General features: G+C 35.5%; 4 protein-coding genes and 1 pseudogene across 5 annotated transcripts; 3 read left to right on the top strand and 2 right to left on the bottom strand.

The window, feature by feature from the left end:
• Nucleotides 1-32: 32 nt before the first annotated feature.
• LOC145606801 (zinc finger CCCH domain-containing protein 48-like) lies at nucleotides 33-7075 on the bottom strand. Its single transcript, XM_081662632.1, has 9 exons — nucleotides 6336-7075; nucleotides 5680-5772; nucleotides 4390-4479; nucleotides 4185-4286; nucleotides 3208-3354; nucleotides 2978-3097; nucleotides 2782-2841; nucleotides 867-964; nucleotides 33-623 (listed from the first exon to the last, which is right to left on the bottom strand). Exons 1-9 carry the CDS (start codon nucleotides 6834-6836, stop codon nucleotides 482-484), a joined length of 1353 nt encoding a protein of 450 aa, XP_081518758.1. The 5' UTR covers nucleotides 6837-7075; the 3' UTR covers nucleotides 33-481.
• Nucleotides 7076-8310: 1235 nt separating this feature from the next.
• LOC145608726 (pentatricopeptide repeat-containing protein At2g33680 pseudogene) lies at nucleotides 8311-11964 on the top strand (annotated as a pseudogene). The gene is made up of 3 exons (XR_014105875.1): nucleotides 8311-10747; nucleotides 11300-11400; nucleotides 11951-11964. The product of XR_014105875.1 is annotated as a pentatricopeptide repeat-containing protein At2g33680 pseudogene (transcript).
• On the top strand, nucleotides 11238-12354 carry LOC145607576 (mavicyanin-like). The gene is made up of 2 exons (XM_081663186.1): nucleotides 11238-11400; nucleotides 11951-12354. The coding sequence occupies exons 1-2, from the start codon at nucleotides 11238-11240 to the stop codon at nucleotides 12352-12354; spliced, it is 567 nt and encodes a 188-aa protein (XP_081519312.1).
• A 639-nt stretch (nucleotides 12355-12993) lies between these two features.
• Nucleotides 12994-15508, bottom strand: LOC145609033 (uncharacterized protein ycf20-like). The gene is made up of 2 exons (XM_081664607.1): nucleotides 15285-15508; nucleotides 12994-13677 (listed from the first exon to the last, which is right to left on the bottom strand). Exon 2 carries the CDS (start codon nucleotides 13653-13655, stop codon nucleotides 13188-13190), a length of 468 nt encoding a protein of 155 aa, XP_081520733.1. The 5' UTR covers nucleotides 13656-13677; nucleotides 15285-15508; the 3' UTR covers nucleotides 12994-13187.
• Nucleotides 15509-17181: 1673 nt separating this feature from the next.
• Nucleotides 17182-21275, top strand: LOC145608504 (calcium-dependent protein kinase 10-like). Its single transcript, XM_081664119.1, has 5 exons — nucleotides 17182-17333; nucleotides 17888-18873; nucleotides 19104-19400; nucleotides 19853-20251; nucleotides 20677-21275. The coding sequence occupies exons 2-5, from the start codon at nucleotides 18285-18287 to the stop codon at nucleotides 20946-20948; spliced, it is 1557 nt and encodes a 518-aa protein (XP_081520245.1). The 5' UTR covers nucleotides 17182-17333; nucleotides 17888-18284; the 3' UTR covers nucleotides 20949-21275.
• The last annotated feature ends 1230 nt before the right edge of the window (nucleotides 21276-22505 follow it).

Raw genomic sequence — 22505 nt, 5'->3', positions numbered from 1 at the left:
GGGAAAATAGGTACAAAATGTACACTTCAATATGTCAAATACTTTGTATTTTGCTTCTTTATGGGGTGATACAAGGTATTCATGAACATAAAAATTGGAGTCTAAAGAAAATGAAGCATTAGGCATGCCTCTTCCTCGAAGAGAGTTAACAGATATGAAATTTTACTGCAAAAGGCTAAAATACACTAGCATAATAACTTAATGGTTACATACAGAAGTGTGACACGACCGCATTCCCTCATTTGCTATAGATACATAATAAATCACAGCAAAGCTGCTGTGTAGTAACAATTTGCTCAACCAAAAGAGTAATCCTTATCATTGTAGAAGAGAACTTCAAAAGGTGCCGAGTTTGTGTCCAATTACAAGGAACATCAGCCAGGATTATCTTCTCGCAATTCCTCGACAACGAAGACCAAAGGTAACAAAAATAAAATAGAGAGAAAACTTGAAGGCTAACTGCCGTGAAAAATAAATATTGTTACATAGCTGTCTTTGGTTCTGTTAACCAGTTCCAAACCCTCACTTGACCATTTCCGTCACCGGTAAAGAATAATCCGCTTGGACCTGCCTGAATAGCTCGAATCTCTTCCTTTGAAATAATCTTGCCCCTCTCCATAAACCTAAAGGAAAACAATAGATAATTATCGATAACATGCATAACATAAACACACCACACACACAACCTGGCACAACAATTTCATTTCCATGATATATATACCACAAGCCAATTTCACCCAGCTTTCAGGCCCGAATTGGGCGAAAATGAGCCCACTTAAATTAGGAGTGAGACCCAACCAATGACCAACTCTAACAAATGCTGGAATTGTGGTAGAATGACCTCCTGAACTAGGATAAGAACTTACGATGGCAAGTCATATATGCGGACAAAATTGTCATTGGTGGAACACAGTAATACCGGCTTTGCTTCTGCATCAAACATCCCGCAAAGAGTGAGTATACCCTGCATAAAAACAACCACAAATCAGAACTCAGTTGGTAACTTCATTTTAGAAGGAAGATTATGGAAGGAATTAAAAAAGCAGTGAATTCCTAGAACCAATTAAGGGTGATCTAAATAAGTAGCAGAACAACCACTCCAGCACCAAGGAAGTAGGCAATAATAAAATCTTTTATACGTTAGAGTGAGATGATGAAAGAGGGAATGAAAAGTTTGATCCTACCAGTAAACATTTGCTATGCACACTAGAATTAAATGGTGACTTGGTGTGGCTTGGAGTAAGAGCAATATGACTCTATTGTGCATAGGGGGTTGGCTAGATTCATTCCCACAAGAAGCGAGAAACAAATTCCACATAGAATGATTACATATAAACTACAGTATAAAATGTAAACCTGATTCAGTCATTTTAACTGCACTCCATACCAAAACAGAAATGGGAATAACTGATTTCATTCCCCTTTAAGATCTTTTCCAGTTTTCCTAGTTCCAAACTCCATAAAAATCATATACCACTAAAAATCGGTAGAACAAAAGAAAATCTGCATATTACAAAGAATTATACTCCAGCTATAGTCAACCATCAAATAGGAAGACAACAGATGAGAAGCTTTGATCTTTGATAACCACTGGTTATTTACCACCTTAAGTACTACACTACAGCACTACTACCACAACACCATCGGAACTGCATTCTTAAGTCTTCAATTCCAAACTACCTCTTCTACCAAGCTACCAAAAAGTAATAACATCCTTGGCTGATCAAATCTCGGCTAAATCAAAGCACGCCACAGCCAAAGATGATCTTATACTCTTGATTAAAATTTTAAAAATAAATTTAAAATAAAAATAAAATAAAATAAAAAAACCTCAAAGGCAAAACTAGAGGTGATAAGCAGACTTCGTTGATTTTGCAGAGAATGCACCATTTTTACAAAATAATAACATGATATGAGAGGGTTGTGATCATAAACTGGGATACAGAGCAAGCATATATCCACGTACACCCCTGGCAATCAAAAGTTAGCAACAATGCGCTCAAGTTACTATCCGGTCTTTCTCTTGCTGACTACCTAAGCAAGAAAAGTAACTTGGGCTTCAACTTCTAAATAGCCTTGGCATAAATTAATATAAGTATTTCATTTGCCATTCAAAGAAGAAAAGAAATGAGACTAGCAAGTAAATGAGAAAATGATTTTCACAAATGTACAAATTTAGCAAGGGAAAGATGAAAGAATATCCACCCTCCCCACCCCACCCCCCCCCCCCCCCCCCCCAAAACAGAAGAGAGATAAAAACATGCAAATGCGCTAGAATTTTCTGCTGACCGGCAATAATGAGAAGCAGATTTGATTGCTTAGAGAGTAAGCCTATTTATTTATACCGACACGTCTCATGGGATGAGGTGCACACCTAAGTGCAACAATCTAACCCACATAACCAAAATTCAACCCCCAGGCTCACCTTTTCCTAAACTACTTCATGGATATAACTTCGTTGACTAAAGAGAGAAATTGTCGATCAATCAAATAGGGTTTCTTAGCAGAAATTATATAGTAAAATAATTTTGTAAGTATAATGGCTAATTTTTGCACCTCAAGTATGATACGGCTTCACTGCAACTAAGTCCACATTGTGAGGTACTGAGGTTATGCCTCACAAAACTAAACAGAAACTTCAGACCAAATAGATAATCCTTAGAGCAAAGGAAAGAGATGTAGCTTAAAATCACTAATCTGAAATTAGTGAACAAAAGAAATGTAGCTTAAAATAGCTAGCAAAGAAATGCTTAAAATAACAAGCAAATTTTTTAAACATACTTGCTCTTCAGTATGAGTATATGTCACTTCCAAGTTTCCGCTCGGAGTAGCAGCCCAGACCTGCACAAAAACAATCAAGTTGGAGGTGGGTTAAGAAAAACAGAAGTCATGAAAACGGTGGCCAAAACGTAGCCAAAAAAGCCATACAAATTCCATTTACTGGCCAAATTTCTCAATTCAGCATGCAAGTAACAACCTTTATAGTGTTGTCCAGTGAAGCTGATAATAGAAACTGCTCCCAACAAAGAACAGACATAACAACTGAAGTGTGCTCTGTCAAAATCTGTATGCATTGCAATGTCTCAAGATTCCAGACCTGTAGAAGGCAATATTAAGAGCAAAACTGGAGACTATAAGTAACAATACCTCGGAAAAGCAAAGTAAAGCATCAATAAACACTGATATCAATATCATGAAACAGCTTACCCTTATAGAATTATCCATTGAACCAGAATATAGTCTATTGGCTCCGGAAAACATAGTAACAACAGCACTTGTATGCCCCGTAAGGGATGCAGCTGGTTCAAAGCAATTAGTAGCCGGGTTGAATTTCCAAGCCAATATATTCCCGTCCTACAAGAAAAAAAGACACATAGCTATGAATAAACTTAAATACAGATATAAGCATCTCAAAAGTTTCAACAGAAAGAAACAATCCTATGTTAGATCTTCAGACTTTGGTTTGACACAGAATAAAAGTAGTATTAAAAGGAGAGTATAAAACAAAAGTAGATATAGAGAGAAATAGGGTTAAACGTAATATATGGATTGCTGCCTTCAAAGGACATTTAGACATCCCAAATACACATCTAAGGGTGGAACATCCAGGCCATTGGTATACTTCCACAGTCCCACTGTTTAGTATTTATACTCCCTTTCTTTAGGAGATTGAAGATCATTTTTCCCCATCAAAAAAAAAAAAAATAAATAAAAAATAAAAAATAAAAAATAAAGAGGACTGAAGGTCTTTTAAAGGAATTGAGATAAGTTTTTGCATTTCTTTCTTTAGGAGATTGAAGATCATTTTTCCCCATCAAAAAAATAAACAAAAAAAAAAAAGGACTGAAGGTCTTTTTAGAGGAATTGAGATAAGTTTTTGCATTTTCTTTCCTAAAAACTATCACCAAGGAAAAAATTATATGGATAAATTGTAAGAATTGCAAACTAAAAACAACATTAGCTTTAGCCCAAACACTCAAGCAACTCACTTTAATCCAGAATCGAATTTAGGCCTTGTATATGTATTTAATAGACGCGATGCTCAAATTTAAAAAATGCTTTCAGCAACTGAACCAATAAGCCTCATTTCTTATCTTATTCATGGTAAGCCAACATTAGAAACAAATATGTACTACCATAATTATCAAAACACTACTTCAGACTGAACTAAAAAAACCAATCACCTGTATGCCAGCAAACAGCATATCATTCCCCACAACCAGAGAATAAACCTGACCAACAGGTCCACTAAGACTCATATCAGTGACAGTCTCAATGTTCAATGCCTGCAAATATAAAGAATCAAGAACCTTCACACATTAGCTTATCATAAAAAGTGGGTGTTGGCTTTATATACAATCTCACAGAAAATATTGCATCCCACCTCACCTTGACCATATTTGGCAACCCTATAAAAACCCAGGGCCCTTCACTGATCATACAGCCAATTTCTCCACCCAAATGAACAGCACTGACACACTATAAAAAGAGGCAACAATGCACGAGTAAGTTCCCAAAAAGGAGTATAATTTTTTAAAAAGAAAATAAAAAAAGTGAAACACTCATGATTTAAGACTTGCTAACGGCTCACAAATTGGGAAAAAGGAAGAGAATCGAACACGATGACACATCAGATACATCAGATATGTCAAAGTTGCACACTTTCCAATTAATCTAGGACTAATCCATTTAGAACTAATCCATTTAGAAACAAGCAAATTAGACAGTAAGTTCCATAGTTACAGGATGCTATAGCTTCACATTTAACAACTTTCCCAGACTACTATTTATAATGTCAAAACTCCAAATATCATACACATACATGTTACAGTTGGTCTAGTGCAATCGATTCTACAAGTTCTTAAATTCACCTTAATCCACAAGTCATATGATTCATTTGATACTCCAGACAATTTTATTACCTAATCAGGTTCTATAGCATGTAAAGATCTTTTACATATAGAAGCCACATGTACGTATACCCCACAAATTGAATATGTAACCAATCTTGTCTATGTGAAGGACACACCCATATCTAATTATACGCCATAAAGAGTATTCTCCAAAGATAACCAACAAAGCAAAGGAATTCAACCCAGATGATCAGGAACACCAACAAGGCAATAAGCTAACAAAATGCATAAGCCCAATATAGAGTATATGTTCGGGTAAGGGAATAAAACATTGTGCATACTGACCACTTTTATTGCGCCAAAAAAAGTTGCAAAAGGGTAAGAAATGTATAATTGATTGTAAGCAAAGTATGATAACATTTTGCTGATTTCAGGTATAGCTGAATAATTTTAGTCTACTATCTCCATCCTAAAAATAAGTTTATTTGAAGGATATGATCAAAGATTTAAGAATATAGGAGTTTACAATAGTAATAGTAACAAGTAGCATCATATTGGTATTTTAAGCCAACCCATTGTGCATTAATATGTTATGTGACAAATAATATGATGCAAAAAGTGTTAGTTAAATGGAAACTTATTCAGCTAATTTCCAAACAAACCACATCATACTCTGTAGTCCAAAATATACAAAATAAAAAATAAATTTAGGTATGGGGTGAATAGTGCAAATAGCATCAAAACATCAACCATACAATAAAGAATAGAAATCTGCTAATCACAAAAACAAAAGTTTAAGAGCATATTCAAATAAAAAAGAACAAACCTGTCCTGATGCACAATCCCAAATCCGGACATGCTCGTCTTTACTGACTGTGTAAAGCTTATCCCCTGATGGCAAAGTGATCCCAGTTACAACCTGACCCGAAAACACATCAATTCAAACCCACTGTAAATCAAGTCCCCCTTGGAGGAGGATATTTCCAATTTTAGCATTGATCAAAACATAGAAATTCCAAACAAAGCAAAAAATTACTCCCCAAACATCAATTCAACCCATCAAACACAGCTACAAAAATCCGATAAACAGAACCCGTCAAATTCAGGCAGTATTACTTACAATGAGTAAAACGTCATGATCATGTAAAATACACAAATCTCAACTACAGTTTGAGCAGATTGAATAGTGAAGATTACATCAAATAAAACAACAAAAATACTCCCCAAACATCAATTCAACCCATCAAACACAGCTCCCAAAACCCGATACGCCAAACTCATCAAATTCAAACAACATTAGTTACAATAAGTGATTTATCATGATCATGTAAAATACACAAATCTCAACTATTCAGTTTGATCAGATTGAATACTAAAGATTGCATCATGAAACATAATATCCATAACAATAACATCAAATTAAATCTCTCATACTAACAAAATCAAATCAACCATAAACAAAAACAAAAACAAAATCAATACCTTCTGATGACCCTCAAGAGTAGTCAAAAGTGAAAAGGAACCACCAATCGACCAAGAATGCAAGAATTTACAACCATCACCATAACTACATTTCCCTTGAACCCAGAAATTACAAACTCTTTCCGTCTTCTTCGGAGGAACCCCACCACTCGCCCCACCAGGTCTACCCCAAGTATTATTAAAATTAGGGTTTTTACGGCTTGAAAAACCGTCATTTCTCTGACCACCACCGCCCAATCCACCATGAGCCCTCTTCGCAGGGCCATTAAACGACGACGAAGAAGATGAAGAAGAAGAAGGGTGAGCATTAGGAGGAGGAAGAGGAAGCTCTCTATGAAGAAAAGCACAGGGGTTTCTATTACATCTTCCAGCTTGCCAGTGATAACAAACTTTTTGATTTTGAGGATAATGAGATTGTTGGTGTTGTTGATTGGGTTGAGATTGCTTGTTTCCGAGTCGATGGAATACTCGTTTATTGCCGCCGTTTGAATCAAAATCCATTATTGGGGAAAAAAATTGATTGAATTGGGGAAATTGAGAGGAGAGAGAAATTAGGGTTCTTGGATAAGTAAAAGAAAAAAGGGGTTTTTCAATTTGTTAAGGTGGGTGTTAGTGAAGGTGGGGGAAGGCGGAGGACGGAGGAGAGAGAAAGAAATACGGCGGTGGAAGAAGAAGATTTGGGTTTTGGTTTTTGGAGGGTAAATCACTAAATATTTATTGGTTAATTTACTAGTTGTAACTGCGCCATCTACACGCACGAGGATAAATTATTTTGGAAAGAGCTTATTATGTATGGAAGATTGGAAAATCCGACTCCGTCTTCGCCTCAGATGAGTTACTAAGGGCGTCGCCTACTAAGGGCGTGTTCGATAAAATTAGTCATGACTATCACTTCGAAATAGTTGTGTAGTTGTAAGATTCGATTAGATGATGTGGAGCAGAGTAGATCTTAATAAAGTAGCTAATAGATATAGTTATCAAATTAATTGTGAAGCAAAGATGTTCGGCTGTCAAATTAGTTGTTTAGTGAATGTGTTTGGCAAAATTTGAAGTCTAGCAATTTAAAGGGAATTTCTACAACTTTTGACAAACACTAGTTCAAAAGTTAAAAGTTATCATCCGCTTTGAAATCATCAAACATTATATAAATCATGTAAATATTATCAATTGTTACCTAGCATGCCCTAATGTTTAATTTTTTTTAAAAAAAAATTATAATCCATACCATTGTTATGATTCATCAAATTGAGAATTGAGATATTAATATTTGATGGAAATGAAAATTTATAAACTCATTTTGATTTATTTCCAACAAACCTAAAACTTTAGCAAAGCACTATTAGCTTGTTTTCCTTACAAATGATATAATGGGAAGTTGTTCTTATTTAATCCATTATCACCTTCAATTGTTGAATCATATTATCCTAACACACATACATAAATGCACAACTTCCCATCCTCCCCTTTAACTCTCTCCACTACCATATCACTCGTCATGAAACTCATTGGTATTAGCCTAGGCCATCACCATTGACAGGGCAATTCATATATTTATGTTCTCAAGCCAAAAGGGAATGTCATTTAAACATTATTAGTCAAAAAAATAATTGAAAATACAATTTTCCTACTTTGGTGTAGCAAAGGAATATACATAATAGTTTGTTAGCATGTTTGAAACCAACTTTAACATTGTGAATGTTATACCATGGCAGAACATGTATTATACACCGAGTAAAATTGGCTTTAATTAATGCTCCTCACATGAATCTTATTCGCATTTTTTAAGCAAATTTGATAATTCAAAGCCTACTAGACCCCAACTAATCCAAATATGAGTCGGGTTATGTTCTAATTGGAAAGAAATCTCCCAATCCCAACAAGTGTTAAGACATTCTTGGGTTACTAACCCAAGACTCCAAAACCTTAGTTAAGCTGAAATAACTCCCTTATCAATTACCGGCTAATCAACGCCAACACTATCCTTACAGGGCCTAGGAATTTAGGATGCATAATCTTTAACGGATTTTTTTTTCAAAATTCCTTACTCTCACTATACGTTACACCAGGAACTAAATTGAGTCTCCTGCTCCTTCGATCAACTTCTACTGGCGCCAAAGATCTCTAATTTATTTTTCAAAATTCATACTCTTCTAATTTGTATTGATCAAAGTATAGTTTATACTGCAATTGGATTGCAAAATTATAACCTATAGTTTCAATTTCCAGGATAACAGCCAAACAATTACAGAATTGATGAGTGCAGCTCACCGAGCTCTTTTCAAGGAGGTTGTAAAGCTCACACAAGAACAGAACCTTCAAAAGGGTAAATTGATTCATGCAAAAATCATCAAAACAAATTCTTTTTCCAATGTATACTTAGCTAATAGCATTGTTAATTTGTATGCAAAATGTGGCCAATTAGTCAATGCTAAGCTTGCTTTTGAGGAAATTCCCAGTAAAGATGATGTTTCTTGGAGCTCAATCATTAATGCCCATGCTCAATTTGGTGGAAAAAAGTCATCTTTTTATGTTTTTGATTTGTTTCGTCGAATGCGGGCTGAGAATTGTCTGCCCAATGGTTATTCTTTTGCTGGGATTTTTAGTGCAGTGTCAAATTTAGGTGATATTTGGGCTGGAAAACAGGTGCATTCGTTGGTGATTAAGACGGATTATGGTGGAGATGTGGTTGTTGGAAGTGCAATCCTTAATATGTATTGTAAATCGGGTTTTATGGATGATGCACGCCAGATGTTTGATGAAATGCCTGAGAGGAACTCGGTGTCGTGGGCAACTATGATATCTGGGTATTCTGCGAGTGGTATGGCTGGAGAGGCTGTGGGAGTTTTTAAATTGATTGTGAAGGATGAAGAGGAGCGAGGGAGTCCGTTTTTCTTGACTAGTGTGCTTAGTGCTTTGGCTATTCCGGAGTTGATTGATGTTGGAAGGGAGGTTCATTGCTTTGCTGTTAAAGTTGGGGTCATACGAATTGTGGAAGTTAGGAATGCTCTTGTTACTATGTATTTGAAATGTGGGAGTGTGGACAATGCGCTTCAGATGTTTGCATTGACTACTGATAAGAGCCCTATTATGTGGTCCGCGATGGTTACTGGCTTTGCACAGAGTGGACACTCTAGGAAAGCTCTGGAGTTGTTCTCTAAAATGCATTATTCTGGGGTTAGGCCTAGTGAGTATACTTTTGTTGGGGTGATTAATGCGTGCAGTGACAATGGTGCCATTGAGGAAGGAAGGCAAATCCACTCTTATTCAGTTAAAATGGGATTTGAGGATCAAATGTATATTATAACTGCACTGGTGGATATGTATGCGAAATGCAGTAGCATTGCTGATGCTAGGAAAGGTTTTGATTGTTTGCAGGAGCCAGATGTTGTTTTGTGGACCTCGATGATAGGGGGTTATATACAACATGGAGATAATGAAGAAGCATTGAGTTTGTATGGCAGGATGGAAGCGGAGGGAATTTTACCTAATGACCTAACAATAGCTAGTGTATTGAAAGGCTGTTCCAGTCTTGCTGCTTTGGAGCAAGGAAAACAAGTCCATGCCCGGGCCATAAAGTATGGGCTTGCTGGAGAGATGACTATTGGAAGTTCTCTTTCATCCATGTATGCAAAGTGTGGGTGCATTGACGAAGGCAACATGGTATTTCGGAGGATGACCACAAGAGATCTAGTTTCATGGAATGCTATGATATCTGGTCTTGCTCAGAATGGGTGCAGTGACAAAGCTTTGGAGCTATTCGAGGAGATGAGATCAGGAGGTGTAAAGCCGGATAATGTTACTTTTGTTAATATTCTTTCTGCTTGTAGCCATATGGGATTGGTTGACAGAGCCTGGGAATACTTCAAGATGATTTCCAGTGAATATAACCTACAACCTGGATTGGAGCACTATGCATGCATGGTTGATGTGTATAGCCGTGCTGGGAGGCTAATTGAAGCCAAGGATTTCATTGAATCAGCAACTTTGGATCATGGAATGTGTTTGTGGCGAATATTATTAAGTGCATGTCGAAATCACGGTCATTATGAGCTAGGAGCCTATGCAGGGGAGAAACTAATGGAGCTAGGTTCACAAGAATCATCAGCTTATGTCTTATTATCGAGAATTTATACTGCACTAGGAAGACCAGATGACGTGGGAAGAGTCATGAGGCTTATGAAGCTTAGAAGGGTAGGCAAGGAGCCTGGATGTAGTTGGATTGAACTGAAGAGTCTTGTTCATGTGTTTGTTGTTGGAGATCAGAAGCATCCTGAGACAGCAGATATATGTAGTTGGTTAAGAATTTTAACTAAACAAATGATTGATGAAGGTTACCGACCATCTTATGATCCATATTTGACGACCTAAACTTAACTATGGGAAGATCGGGTTGAATTCGGACTTGATCTCTGGTACTAACCTATTTCCATTTAAACTTTGATATCATGTGTTTTTGACATTTATATGTTAAGTGCGGTTATTCAATGTGTTTGGTCTTTTGCCTGGTGTCTTCAAATTACAGGAGAATGTTGGCTTTGGAAGTTCCAAGCTTGAATTTCCCAATTTAGTTTGTCCAAAATTCCAAATCAACTTATTTTCTCTAGGTTGCTGAGAAAGTCTTGTAGTACTGTTTCTAGCATATTTCTTGGCTTCAGTTACTACACAGTTTGTCTTTAGCAGGTTCTGTTAATAGTTGGCCATCAAATGTCAAACTCAGGGGGTTGGTTATATCAGATGGCCAACTTATATAGAATACTTATCTTAATTAATTATATGGTCTAAGACTTAAATGGGTCATATGATGAGTTTGGTAATCTAATTACTAACAAACGCGCTATATAAATATGCTTTATTGCTGCATGAAAAAGATGATTTGCACATCAAGCTTCTGGTTTATTCAGCATGGGGAACTTTCGTTTGCTTGGATTTATTGGTGCACTGATTTGCCTTATTGTTGCATGCAGAGCCACCATGTACATGGTTGGTGATACCTCTGGTTGGGATATCAGTACTGATCTTGATTCATGGGTGCAGGGCAAGAGATTCGTTGTTGGAGATGTTCTTGGTAAGGCTCTTTCCCCTTAATTTTCCTATTTTCTTGGGTGCTGGTCTAGTAATTTGAACTTGCATTAATAGATGAAAGTGCCAATATGGTAGAAATATTTAGAGATTTGGCTCCAAACTCAGCTTATTTTTGTAGTCTTTTTGTTGCCATCTTATGCCAATGAGTTTTTTTTTTTTTTTTTTTTTTTCTTTTTCTTTTTTTGAGAACTATGTAAATGCTCTTAGTTAAGTTAAACTTTGTACTTCCCCACTTTGTTCTTTAATGGAGCCCTTAATCAAATAGAATTTACATTTTCTCCAAGAATAAAAATAAGTAATAAATAATATGGAGAACCAGTGTGGGTTACTCAGATCATAGATACGAGCTCAAAATAAATTACGCTTAAAAATATTGTAGCCTCATATTAAAGCACAAAGGATCTTTCAAAACTATATCGTCTATTTACATTTCATCCAATATATGTATTCCGTAGGTAAAACAGATTGCCCACGATGCCACGATCTATCAGGCTAGTTGTACCAGTATTCTTATTTTCTTATCATATTTGCAGCATTCCAATTCTCATCATCATCAGTATGTGAGCTGACAAAACAAGAGTATGATAGTTGCGACACCAATAATTCTTTGCTTAGAAGTACCTCAGGAAACACAACCTTCCCTTTAACAAAACCAGGAGACAGGTACTTTGCTTGTTGCAACCGACTTTACTGTCTAGGAGGCATGAAGCTTCACGTACATGTTGAGCCAAACTCAACAGCTGTGTCAACTGCTTCAACAGCAGGAGCACCTGAAGCAGCTCTAGCACCAAATTCTGTGGGTTTACTCCCCAAAACTTCCAAGAGCAATCACCCTGTTCTAACTTCCTCAGCTGAGTTTGTCAGAATTGGCGATCCTTTCTTCCTATTTTTGCTTGGTTTTCTGGGCTTCTCAATTCTAAGTGTGGGTATCATTTGAGATTATTTCAGGTTATATATTTGACCATTAATACATGAGTTGAAGAACACTGTTACTATTGTATACATTCTTTGTGCTAGAAGCATAAGCTACGACTATTATTGAAAAGAAATTATACATTGTATTTACATATATACAAGCTACAATTTTGTTTAAAATTCTTTACTTGGAAGACCAAGCATGACCTTTCTGTTGCAACTACCGGACTATAACAATGCCTTGTGAGTTGTGACTTCAACAATTCCACGACCCCCCTTTTTTTTTTTTTTTTTACTTATTTCATTTATCTATGGGGAACTTAGCCTTTTAACAGCGCTAGAACTATGCCCTGAAGACTTGAAGAGGATGTTATTGTGTTCCTTCATTAGATGTACAAATTAATACGAAGTCATTCTGAAAGAAACAAACTTGGTTCCTCAAATCAATCCTTGAGTTTGCTTAGTATTCCTTCCATTTGAAGAATACTTGTAGGATGCGATGATATGTAAAAAGTATTGTAGTAAAATCATGTTGAATCCTCAAGTATGAGGGGTTAGACTTTAGAGTTAAGACAATGCAAATGGAAATTCATCTCTAAGTAGAAGGAAAGATAATAAAAACGACAGCATATATAACACAATTTTTGCAGGCATGCAACATAAAAAACTACTAGATTGCTCACTGTCTGAATTGCAAAAGCTAGTAGGGAGTAGGATAAATGGATGAATTTGAAGAACAACATCAATCATATTGTCAAAACTTGCATTGTTACATGCTCTCTGTAATGTATCTATGACAGAATTACTAGAAGTATGTACAAGAGCAACACAGTACCCTAATTGCTGAGTCCCAAGTCAACTAGCTAATTTGAAAGCATCAATAAATAAACCATATGTAAATCCCATCTTGAAATTGTTGAGAAGGGCGATTGGGAACGTTACCTTCGATCGACTATAATAGAATTTGGTTGCATATTCGGTGAGGAGCACACACAATACAGCAGCAATAACATCATTGACCCCTAAAGCTCCAAAGGACAAAGAAATTGTTTGTGCAACATAAAACCCACCTAATAAGGCAATTCCCCCAAAGAGTGCTCTCCGAGAAGGACTCTTGAAATAGTTTCTTGAAATGTCTGGTACAGTCCGAATAATGTCTACCAGCCTTCGAGGGCCCACATTATCTTGCACAGCTTGAATAGGACGAAATCGGACTGGTGATTTTGAAACAAGGGAGTCAAATCTTCCATATGAGATCTTTTTATTGAGACTTAAGCCATAATTAAGGAACCCAATGGGGCTCATACCCACAGCAATCGCCATGGAGGAAATGATAATGTGTTCCCTGCAGAGAAAGGTAAGATATGTCAAAGAACTAAATTCCACAGCACACATAATGTTCCTAATCTTAGCACTGTTTCTTTAGGCATGCTACAAAGAACACTACCAATTCCTATTGCAATTACAAGTGTTGGCTACATGATGCAACTACATTCTATGTTTTCACTTCCTTGAATTAAGATAAGCAAATGCAATATTAAAACTTGCACATGATGATGATGAATCAAGCCAACTGACACTAATGTTTATTACGTATGCTATACACATAATATGAATAATAGAGTATCAGCAAAACATCCCAAGAGAATAATATCTGAGTAAATCCCAGCAGAGTCAGAATCGCTCCCACACAATCTATATATACATTTCTAGCTTTCCTTCCCCTCCTTTTGCCTCATATATTTTCCTGCTCCTGGGATGGGAAAGGTTGCTGAACAAAGTCGATTACTTTGGAAAAGAAAACAGCCATACCACAACATCTCTAAAGCTATATATGCAACAAAGCATGCAATCAGCTTCTACCCCATTGGCTTTGAAAGATGAAAGAAGCAAGAGAATAACAGATTGTAATGCACAACAGCAGAACATTGCTTCCATTTCCCAAACACGGTCAGGCTTCAATGTCTAACCACCAAAATGATCTTCAGTAATTTATTACTCTTCCGGAGACATCAATAAATCGTAACGAAGCTATATAGGTAACAGCATAAACTCTTATGATCAAGAGAACACGCATTTCTAGTAATGGACAATTAAACATATAAAACTATATTACAAGGGCAGATAATTAATCCCAAAAACAATTTCTTTCTCTACTCTCTTCTGTTCACTAAAACAATTTCTTTCTCTACTCTCTTCTGTTCACTATACCAGGGGTGCAACCAAGCTAAGAACCCTCACCTTGCCATTTGCCAAGGAACTCTCAGACAACTTCCGGAATTAGACGTTTTGATCCAACCTCAATTGTTTTCATTCCAAAACATCCCTAGGTATACCAAATTGCCAATAAACCATAATATCAAACAATGCCTTCGAAATTCCATTATGATTCACCATTGCTCGGCCTGGCCATTGCCAATCTTGCACTCAACAGAACGAGGCAGACTCGGGTGCTAAATCTAACACTCACCTCTCAAATAAATTGATTCTTAAAATTCAGAACATAGAAGCTCATGCTGATTCCAACACCACCAATTACAACAAGCCCAATATGATCAAGGGTTTTCTCTTAACTTCAAAAATCGAGCAAATTACACTCCGAAAAACTGAAATTAAAGCCCTAAAGGCTAAAACTCATCAATCAGTCAGTCATCCTAAAGAACAATTTGCTAATTCAATATTGCTTCCATACATCCACCAAAAACAAAAAAAAAAAAAAGAGAACCCTAACCCCAAAATTGTATTCGAAATTGGCCAAATTGAACCACAATAAGTCAATAATCAGCCCCAAATCCAACCCAGAAACGTCATAATCATCATGTAATCATCAAATTGAAGGATTCAAATAAAATTGAGCAAAACAATCGACAAAGTAGAACATTACATTGTTAGAAAAACATAATTAACCGTAAAAATCACAAATTTAGTCAACAAAATGACAAATAAACTAACCTTGGCAGAAGCAGATAGGTCGAGAGAGAACTAACAGCAGAGATATGAGTCCACTCTGTGTTTGAAATTGATAAAGAATTAAAGATACATTCATTCCAAACTTTTTGGGTTTTTATTTTTGGGTGAAGTCACTATCATGTACTCATGAGAGTCATAGGTGGACAATAGTCATGGAGAAAAGATGGATGAATTTCTCAATTTTGAGTTTCTTGTTTGGCTCATTTAGGGGGTGTCATTCTAAAATCAAATACAACCATACTATACCTATGCTGGACGCTCGGCACTCAAATATGAGTATGACAATTGGACACATCACTTTTAGACTTTTTTCACAAAATAGCTGATTCGAACACTTAAACACGTACCCGTGTCGGAGATGGATATTCGAGTCCATGTAACGTAGGTTTTAACAACAAATATAATATGATACTAGTGTTATATATGAAGAAAAAAAATGTGTATTCTAGAGCAATGATAAATCTATCTCTGAATCGATAATATTTTGTGAAATTATAAGCATATGCATATCTATAGATTTTTTACTAATACTAATTAAGTAACTAAAATGGAATATAATCTTAAGACAAATCAAAACTTGAAGATTGACTAAGGCTAAGAGTTTCTTGCCAATGTTAAATTATTTTTGAAACAAAAAATTTCATGATAGTATACCTATTTTTTTAATTATATATATATATATTGAGATGGATTTATTACTTATTAGTAAGAGTTTCTTAGGGCCTGTTCACATTTACTTAATTTCAGTTCAGTTCAGTTCAGTTCCAATCAGTTCAGTTCAGCTCTTAATTTTTCTCTCACGTAAAATATTCATTTCAGCTCAATTCAGTTCAGTTCAGTTCAGTTCAGTTCCAATCAGTTCAATTCAGTTCAATTCAGCTCCAATCAGTTCAGTTCAGTTCAGTTCAGCTCAATTCAGTAAATATGAACAGGCCCTTACTTTGAGGTCTTTACTACAAGAAATGTACACACGCCAAGCTTAATAATTCTTAAGTCAATGTATTTAAATGATTTCCCTTAAGCTACACGAAACTTTAAATATTTGAAGTTATTAACTTTGAAATAAATTCAATTATCTCTTTTATTTTTTGTTAGGAACTTTTTAGCATGAACTCAATTAAATGGGACTTTATTGAGCATTAAATTGAGCTAAACTAGCTTACCAAATTAAATTCTCAATCAATAACAATCCAGCTTTCAACTAACATTTTTAACTACTTTTATGAAGATATATAAACATCGTCAATGTTTGTCTATTTTTTTTTTTTGACATCATCAATGTTTTCTTACTAAACTATTTACCTTATACTCTGTATTTTAATACAAGAAGCACTTACATTGTCTCTTTCTTACTTTAGCTTTGTTCTATATGTGATTTAATTGTATATGTTTACCTAATTTGTCACTAACTTTCTCTACTTTTTTTATTTGAAAGCAACTACAATAAACCTATTCTCATGCACAACTATTGAAAAGTCAAGGAAGTACAAATAGCTCAATAATGACATAGAAAAGAGAGAAAAAATTTTCATTAAATCCTAATACGATAGATTACCTAAAATACAAACTTTTTCATTTGTAACATAATTTTTTATTTTTATTGTTGTTCGAAATAACATAACAACTTATAAGCAAAATTCGCCCAATTTTTAAAATTCTTTTAATAAATATTAAACATTATAAACTATTCAAACGAGGTAGAGATGGTCTCTCAAAAAAAAAAAAAAAAAAAAAAAACGAGGTAGAGATGGAAAGACAATTGACAAGTAGACAAGGAAGAGTAAATCAAGCAAATAAAGAAAGCAAGCAAAGTAAACATAAATTAGTTAAATTGTAGGAATAGTTACCAAAAAATCACACTAATAAATAATCTTCAAACTCAACATAAACAAGCAAGTTGGGCAACTCAGAGCCAGAGTAGACCAGAGAAGGCAGCCCCCACTTTCAGAGGGCCATCTTCTCCAACGTCTCCCTCTTTCTCTCTCTTTCAATCTATTCTCTCCTCTGCTTTCTCTCTCCAGAATATTCCAGGTTTCTCTCTCTTCTTCTCTGCTTGTAATAATTTCAAGAATTTTTTTTTTTTAACTTTATACTGAATTTGTGCTATGAAGTTTGCTGCTTGCTTTGCTTTTATGCTAAAAAATTTGAGTTGGGTTGCTTTCTTTTTGGTTTAATTTTTGTGGGTGTTTGCTGAATTCTGCTGATTTTACTCCAGTAGTTGATTTTCAGTGTTCACTGTTTTCGATTAATTAATTTGGGTTTGAAATTTAAATTTACTTAGGGTTTAGTAATTTCCATGGTTTTCCTAGATTCATTTGCCTAATTTTGTTTAAAATGTACAATTTTTACGGAAAAAAATAAAATAAAATAAAATTATGGTATCAAATTTGAAACTTTGAATTTGTATATCTGGGTTTGTTTAAACTTGAATTTTTAGCTAAGTGTGATCTGTTAGATCATTTATAAGGTGCTTTGTTTGGTTCCATTTTATTACTAATATTCAGCATAAAAAGTGCATTTTAATTGCTTTTTTGTAGAATAAATTTGGGATTCTAAGTTTTGGTGCACATATTTTTAATTTGCAGATCCAGGTATTACAAAATTGTTTAATTGGGGTAGCTTGAACTTTACATGCTCTGCTTGGATCTGTTGAGCGTGGAAATTTGCTGATATAGCGCCATATAATCTATATGTATATTGTTACTCAAGTTGAGTTTCATTGTCAAAATTTGAACCTTTAGTAGTTAATAAAGAGTAGTTCTTTATTCTGTTTGAATTTTGTCCTTTGAGTTTGGTTTTGGTACTGGGGTGGTTGCGTAGCTTTGAACTTCAAACGTTGAATTGTATTTAGTGTACTCATTTCTTTTGAGGAAGGTAGCGCGAAAGCTTGGTAAAAATTGACCAACTTTACATCGAAACAACTTTGTCTTCTGTTCCTTATAGTATTTGCTTAAGTCCTAATTCTGGAATTGTAGTTTTGAAATGGCTGTTGGCAAAAACAGTAGCAACACTGGACAAATAACTCAGCCATGCCGTTGTTTCAAGGTGGCAGACTTGAAGGAAACTATCTTAGATGCTACTGAGACATCTGATTTGAAAGATCGTTATGTTTTGGGAGATCAGTTGGGTTGGGGCCAGTTTGGTGTGATCAGGGCGTGTACTGATAAGTTTACAGGAGAATTATTGGCGTGCAAGTCAATTGCCAAAGAAAGGCTGGTAACACAAGATGATGTTCGAAGTGTGAAGCTTGAAATCGAGATTATGAGCAAGTTATCGGGTCATCCTCATGTGGTTGATCTCAAGGCAGTTTATGAGGAAGAAGATTATGTCCATTTGGTGATGGAGCTCTGTGCTGGTGGGGAGTTGTTTCACCGATTAGAGGAAAAAGGAAGGTATCCTGAGTCTCAGGCCAAGATCATATTTCGGCATCTAATGCAAGTAGTCTCGTATTGCCATGATAATGGTGTTGTTCATAGAGATTTGAAGCCTGAGAATATTCTTATGGCAACCAAGTCATCTTCTTCACCAATCAAGCTAGCCGATTTTGGTCTTGCCACTTATATTAAGCCAGGTAGAGCACTCTTCTTCTGCTAATTTGTTTACATGTGTTACTTGGACTCTTTCATTTTCACCTCGATATTCATCCATGTTGAAAACTTTTGATACTTCGACATAGGATAGACACTTGACACTGATGAAAAGATGCAAATTTTTCATATGATGGTCAGTATGACCATAAACAATAATGAGTGATATTGGGTTTTAGCAAGTGGTTTAAGCATTTGGTTTTTGGTCAAGCAGGGCAGAGCTTGCATGGGACAGTGGGGAGTCCATTCTATATAGCTCCTGAAGTTCTGTCTGGAGGTTACACCCAAGCTGCTGATGTATGGAGTGCTGGTGTGATTCTCTACATTCTTTTGAGTGCTATGCCGCCGTTTTGGGGCAAGACAAAGTCAAGGATTTTTGAAGCAGTTCGAGCAGCTGATTTGCGCTTCCCATCTGAACCGTGGGACCGAGTATCACAATCTGCCCAGGAACTGATCAAGAAAATGCTCTGCATAGATCCTTTGAAGCGCTTGACAGCTGAGCAAGTTTTAGGTATGATTTCATCTTCTTTGCTAAATACAGATGATGAACATCAGTGAACAAATTTTTTTACCACAAGCGGTTAGTGTATCTTATTGTATGTCCTGATGGAGATGACTTTTAGAAGGCATCAAGCTTGAATGACAAATCTTCTTTACCTAACATTAATGAATCAGTTATACCTGATTATTAGTCAAATTAATAATATCTCCTTGGTGTCCTTGGACACTTGAACCATTATTAGAAAAATATGGTTGCATGCTTAGTTTTTTGGAAGTACTTTATAAATTAACACTCCATGATTAATTCCTTTGCTTTCCAAACAATATACAGTACAAGATTACAAGCTAGAATTATGGCTCCGATTATGTTAACGAAATCATAATGTTATAAGCTAATTATGCATTGCTAATTATAAAAGATTATTTACATAGTACTAAGCATATTATTTCGATTCCCTGTAGCTCACTCGTGGATGGAAGAGGTTTCTTCAGCTACTGAAGATTCACATGAACATGATGGTTTTAGCTCCAGGCAATTAAAAACTCGAGATAGCTCATTTATAGCCAGAGATCATGATATTAGCTTTGGCACTGGATCAGCAGTAAACTGTGAGCCTCAATCACCAACATTTACATGCAGATCATCTTTCTCAGCGTTTTTTGTGGAGCCATCCACACCCACCCTCATATCAAGTGGATTCTCTTTCCGTAGCAGTGGGGATTTCTCTGCTATTGAGTTTGTTTCGCCCATTCCTTCCATGCCTAGTTTCACATTTTTCAGCCCTAGCTCAGTTGCTGAGCATGGAAGTCAACATGGGAGGTTTTCGATCGAACGAGAAAGCATTGATGAAATTCATGCAGGTAGATGTCTCTTTTCTATTCGTCATCATTTCTTATTGTCAGATTTGTCATAGGTTCCCTGGTGTCAAATTTGCAACTCCCTTGGTCATGAGCATATTATAGCCTCATATATAGACCCTCTTAACAATATAGTTATTGTTTAAATCTAATGTTGGATCTGCAGCCTAAATGATCTGAGTTTGTCGGTAATTTCTCTCTGAATTTCCATTTATGCCCATCACATCAGTAGATAAATAACGTTTTTACGGTGTTCTATTGCCCTTCTAGAAAACATAAGATTTTCTGTTTCATGTTGATTAATTAATGTTGTGTGTTTTCTAGCTTCCTAACATCTAGGTTTTATTGATAACGTTTGTCCCATAACCATAATAAGCTAATGAAGACATCATTTCATACAACTAAATTCAATGACATTTGTTTATCAGGAGAGGATGTCTTGGAGAAACAATCTGAATCACCCGATTCTTCCCTCAGCTCAGAAACTGATGCTAGGGACCTGGATCAGAAGTCAGCGGACTCTAAGAGGAGTGTAGGAACAGGCTTGAGGATTTTTGGTATCCACAGCAAGAGAAACAGAACGATTGGGTTTGGAGAGTTTGACCAGCTTGATATTGTGGTGACTGAATCAGTTATCCGATGGGCTTCATGCACCAACCTACCTACCGGATCATCACTCAGGTCTTCTCTTGTATGCTGATGTTCTTGGACAGACAAACCCAAAATTATCGATAAGGACGATAACATCATATATCATGATACAAAGTTGGAGAACATGCAACTGTGTGGATCCTGCTGTTCTTGTACAAGATTAATTTACAAGGGGTTGAAATTGCGTGTACTGTTGCTGATGATAAATCTAAGTTAGAAAGCTAATGTTAACGGTTAGATTACAATGAGTCTGCAGAGAAAAATGAGCTGATTCTTCTTCAAAATGTGTAAAGCATGGATTTTGAAGGCACTGATTTCCTGAACTTTTTTGGGTCATAATTTTACAAATGTATAGAAAGCTTTTTTGTTCTCATTACATGTCATTGCTAAAACTGTCATGAACAAATTCCTTGCACAATACATTTTTTTTTTTTTAAGGTCTGACGGATCCACAATGACATGCTAATCTGTAACAACCTATCATTTACAAATCCTCAATCTTTGTCACTAGGTCAAAACCCTGTTACTGTGTCAAAGGTACCGAAAACCTATAATCTCTAAATCAAGACCAACCAAATCATATGCAACATTGACTTAAAAAAGTAAAATACTAAAGTTTCCATGTTATTAAGATGTTAATGGAGATATATAAACGTGTAGGCATCTTTTGAAATTATTACAAAGTTGTTGACTTTTCTCATGTGTGGATAAAATTGAAAGATTCATGTATAATAATTTGATACCCCAAAGTGAAGTAAGTAATGAATGTTAGATGTTACAGTAAGAGAGTAGAGAAGAATCTGACATTAATAATGAATTCAGAGAAATGGCCGACCGAATCACAATGATCTGGACCCAGGCTGGTTTATCTTTGGTATAAATGCTTCATGTACATTTACGTGACCTTTACTAAAATCATCATATTCATATATGGTGGAGGGACCATATATGCATGTATTGATGTATATGTATATTATTCGCTGGATTCAATACATTGAAATCATTCAAAAGGGGCATTCAATGTCTAAAGTGGTGCAAGTATATGATTTTGTACACCGGCAGTGGCGGATCCAGGATTTTTAAGGTGCTGGGTCACTGTCACCTATATCGATCATCACTCATCGACCGCATATCGGAGGTGGATGAATTTTGTGATAGACGATGAGTTTGTGGAGGAGGATGCTTGGGACTAAAGAAACTTGTTATATCATATTTTTTTATGAAAATTAAGTCACAATTTCAATTTAATTACAAAATCCAATATTGTCAAAAATAGATTAATTCAATTTTTTTGCAACTTATCTATTCTACCCAAGTGGTTTTAGAATATTATAGCCAATTAAGTCACAATACCCAATTTAATTATACAAACATAATATATACAACACAAATTAGAAAAACCACTTAATGTAATGTCTCAACAACACAAAACATAACAACATTGAAGGATAATCAAATTAATCACATGATAATCAAATATCATAAGTTCATCATCATTTCAAAAGGAAAACCAAAAAAAAAAATATATTCTATTTCTAGCTAATGCTACTACAATGAATTAAATGAAAAAAGAAGGAAAAAATTGAAATAATCACATGAAAATCAA

The sequence above is a fragment of the Chenopodium album genome, chromosome 23 (assembly GCF_948465745.1).
Source record: "Chenopodium album chromosome 23, dcCheAlbu1.1, whole genome shotgun sequence".
In the NCBI taxonomy this organism is placed as follows: Eukaryota; Viridiplantae; Streptophyta; class Magnoliopsida; order Caryophyllales; family Amaranthaceae; genus Chenopodium; species Chenopodium album.
The sequence above is the reverse complement of the archived record's forward strand: the minus strand, read 5'-3'. Positions and strand labels throughout refer to the sequence as shown.

Bases quoted from the DNA above. Each gene is read 5' to 3' on its own strand.
- LOC145606801 (XM_081662632.1), bottom strand. From the start codon at position 6,836: ATGGATTTTGATTCAAACGGCGGCAATAAACGAGTATTCCATCGACTC. The intron at 3,098-3,207 runs GTAAGCTGTTTC...TGCCTTCTACAG, and splicing joins CAATGGATAATTCTATAAGG to GTCTGGAATCTTGAGACATT. The intron at 965-2,781 runs GTATGTTTAAAA...GTTTTTATGCAG, and splicing joins ATACTCATACTGAAGAGCAA to GGTATACTCACTCTTTGCGG.
- LOC145607576 (XM_081663186.1), top strand. From the start codon at position 11,238: ATGGGGAACTTTCGTTTGCTTGGATTTATTGGTGCACTGATTTGCCTT. The intron at 11,401-11,950 runs GTAAGGCTCTTT...TCATATTTGCAG, and splicing joins CGTTGTTGGAGATGTTCTTG to CATTCCAATTCTCATCATCA.
- LOC145609033 (XM_081664607.1), bottom strand. From the start codon at position 13,655: ATGGCGATTGCTGTGGGTATGAGCCCCATTGGGTTCCTTAATTATGGC.
- LOC145608504 (XM_081664119.1), top strand. From the start codon at position 18,285: ATGGCTGTTGGCAAAAACAGTAGCAACACTGGACAAATAACTCAGCCA. The intron at 18,874-19,103 runs GTAGAGCACTCT...TTGGTCAAGCAG, and splicing joins TGCCACTTATATTAAGCCAG to GGCAGAGCTTGCATGGGACA. The intron at 19,401-19,852 runs GTATGATTTCAT...GATTCCCTGTAG, and splicing joins GACAGCTGAGCAAGTTTTAG to CTCACTCGTGGATGGAAGAG.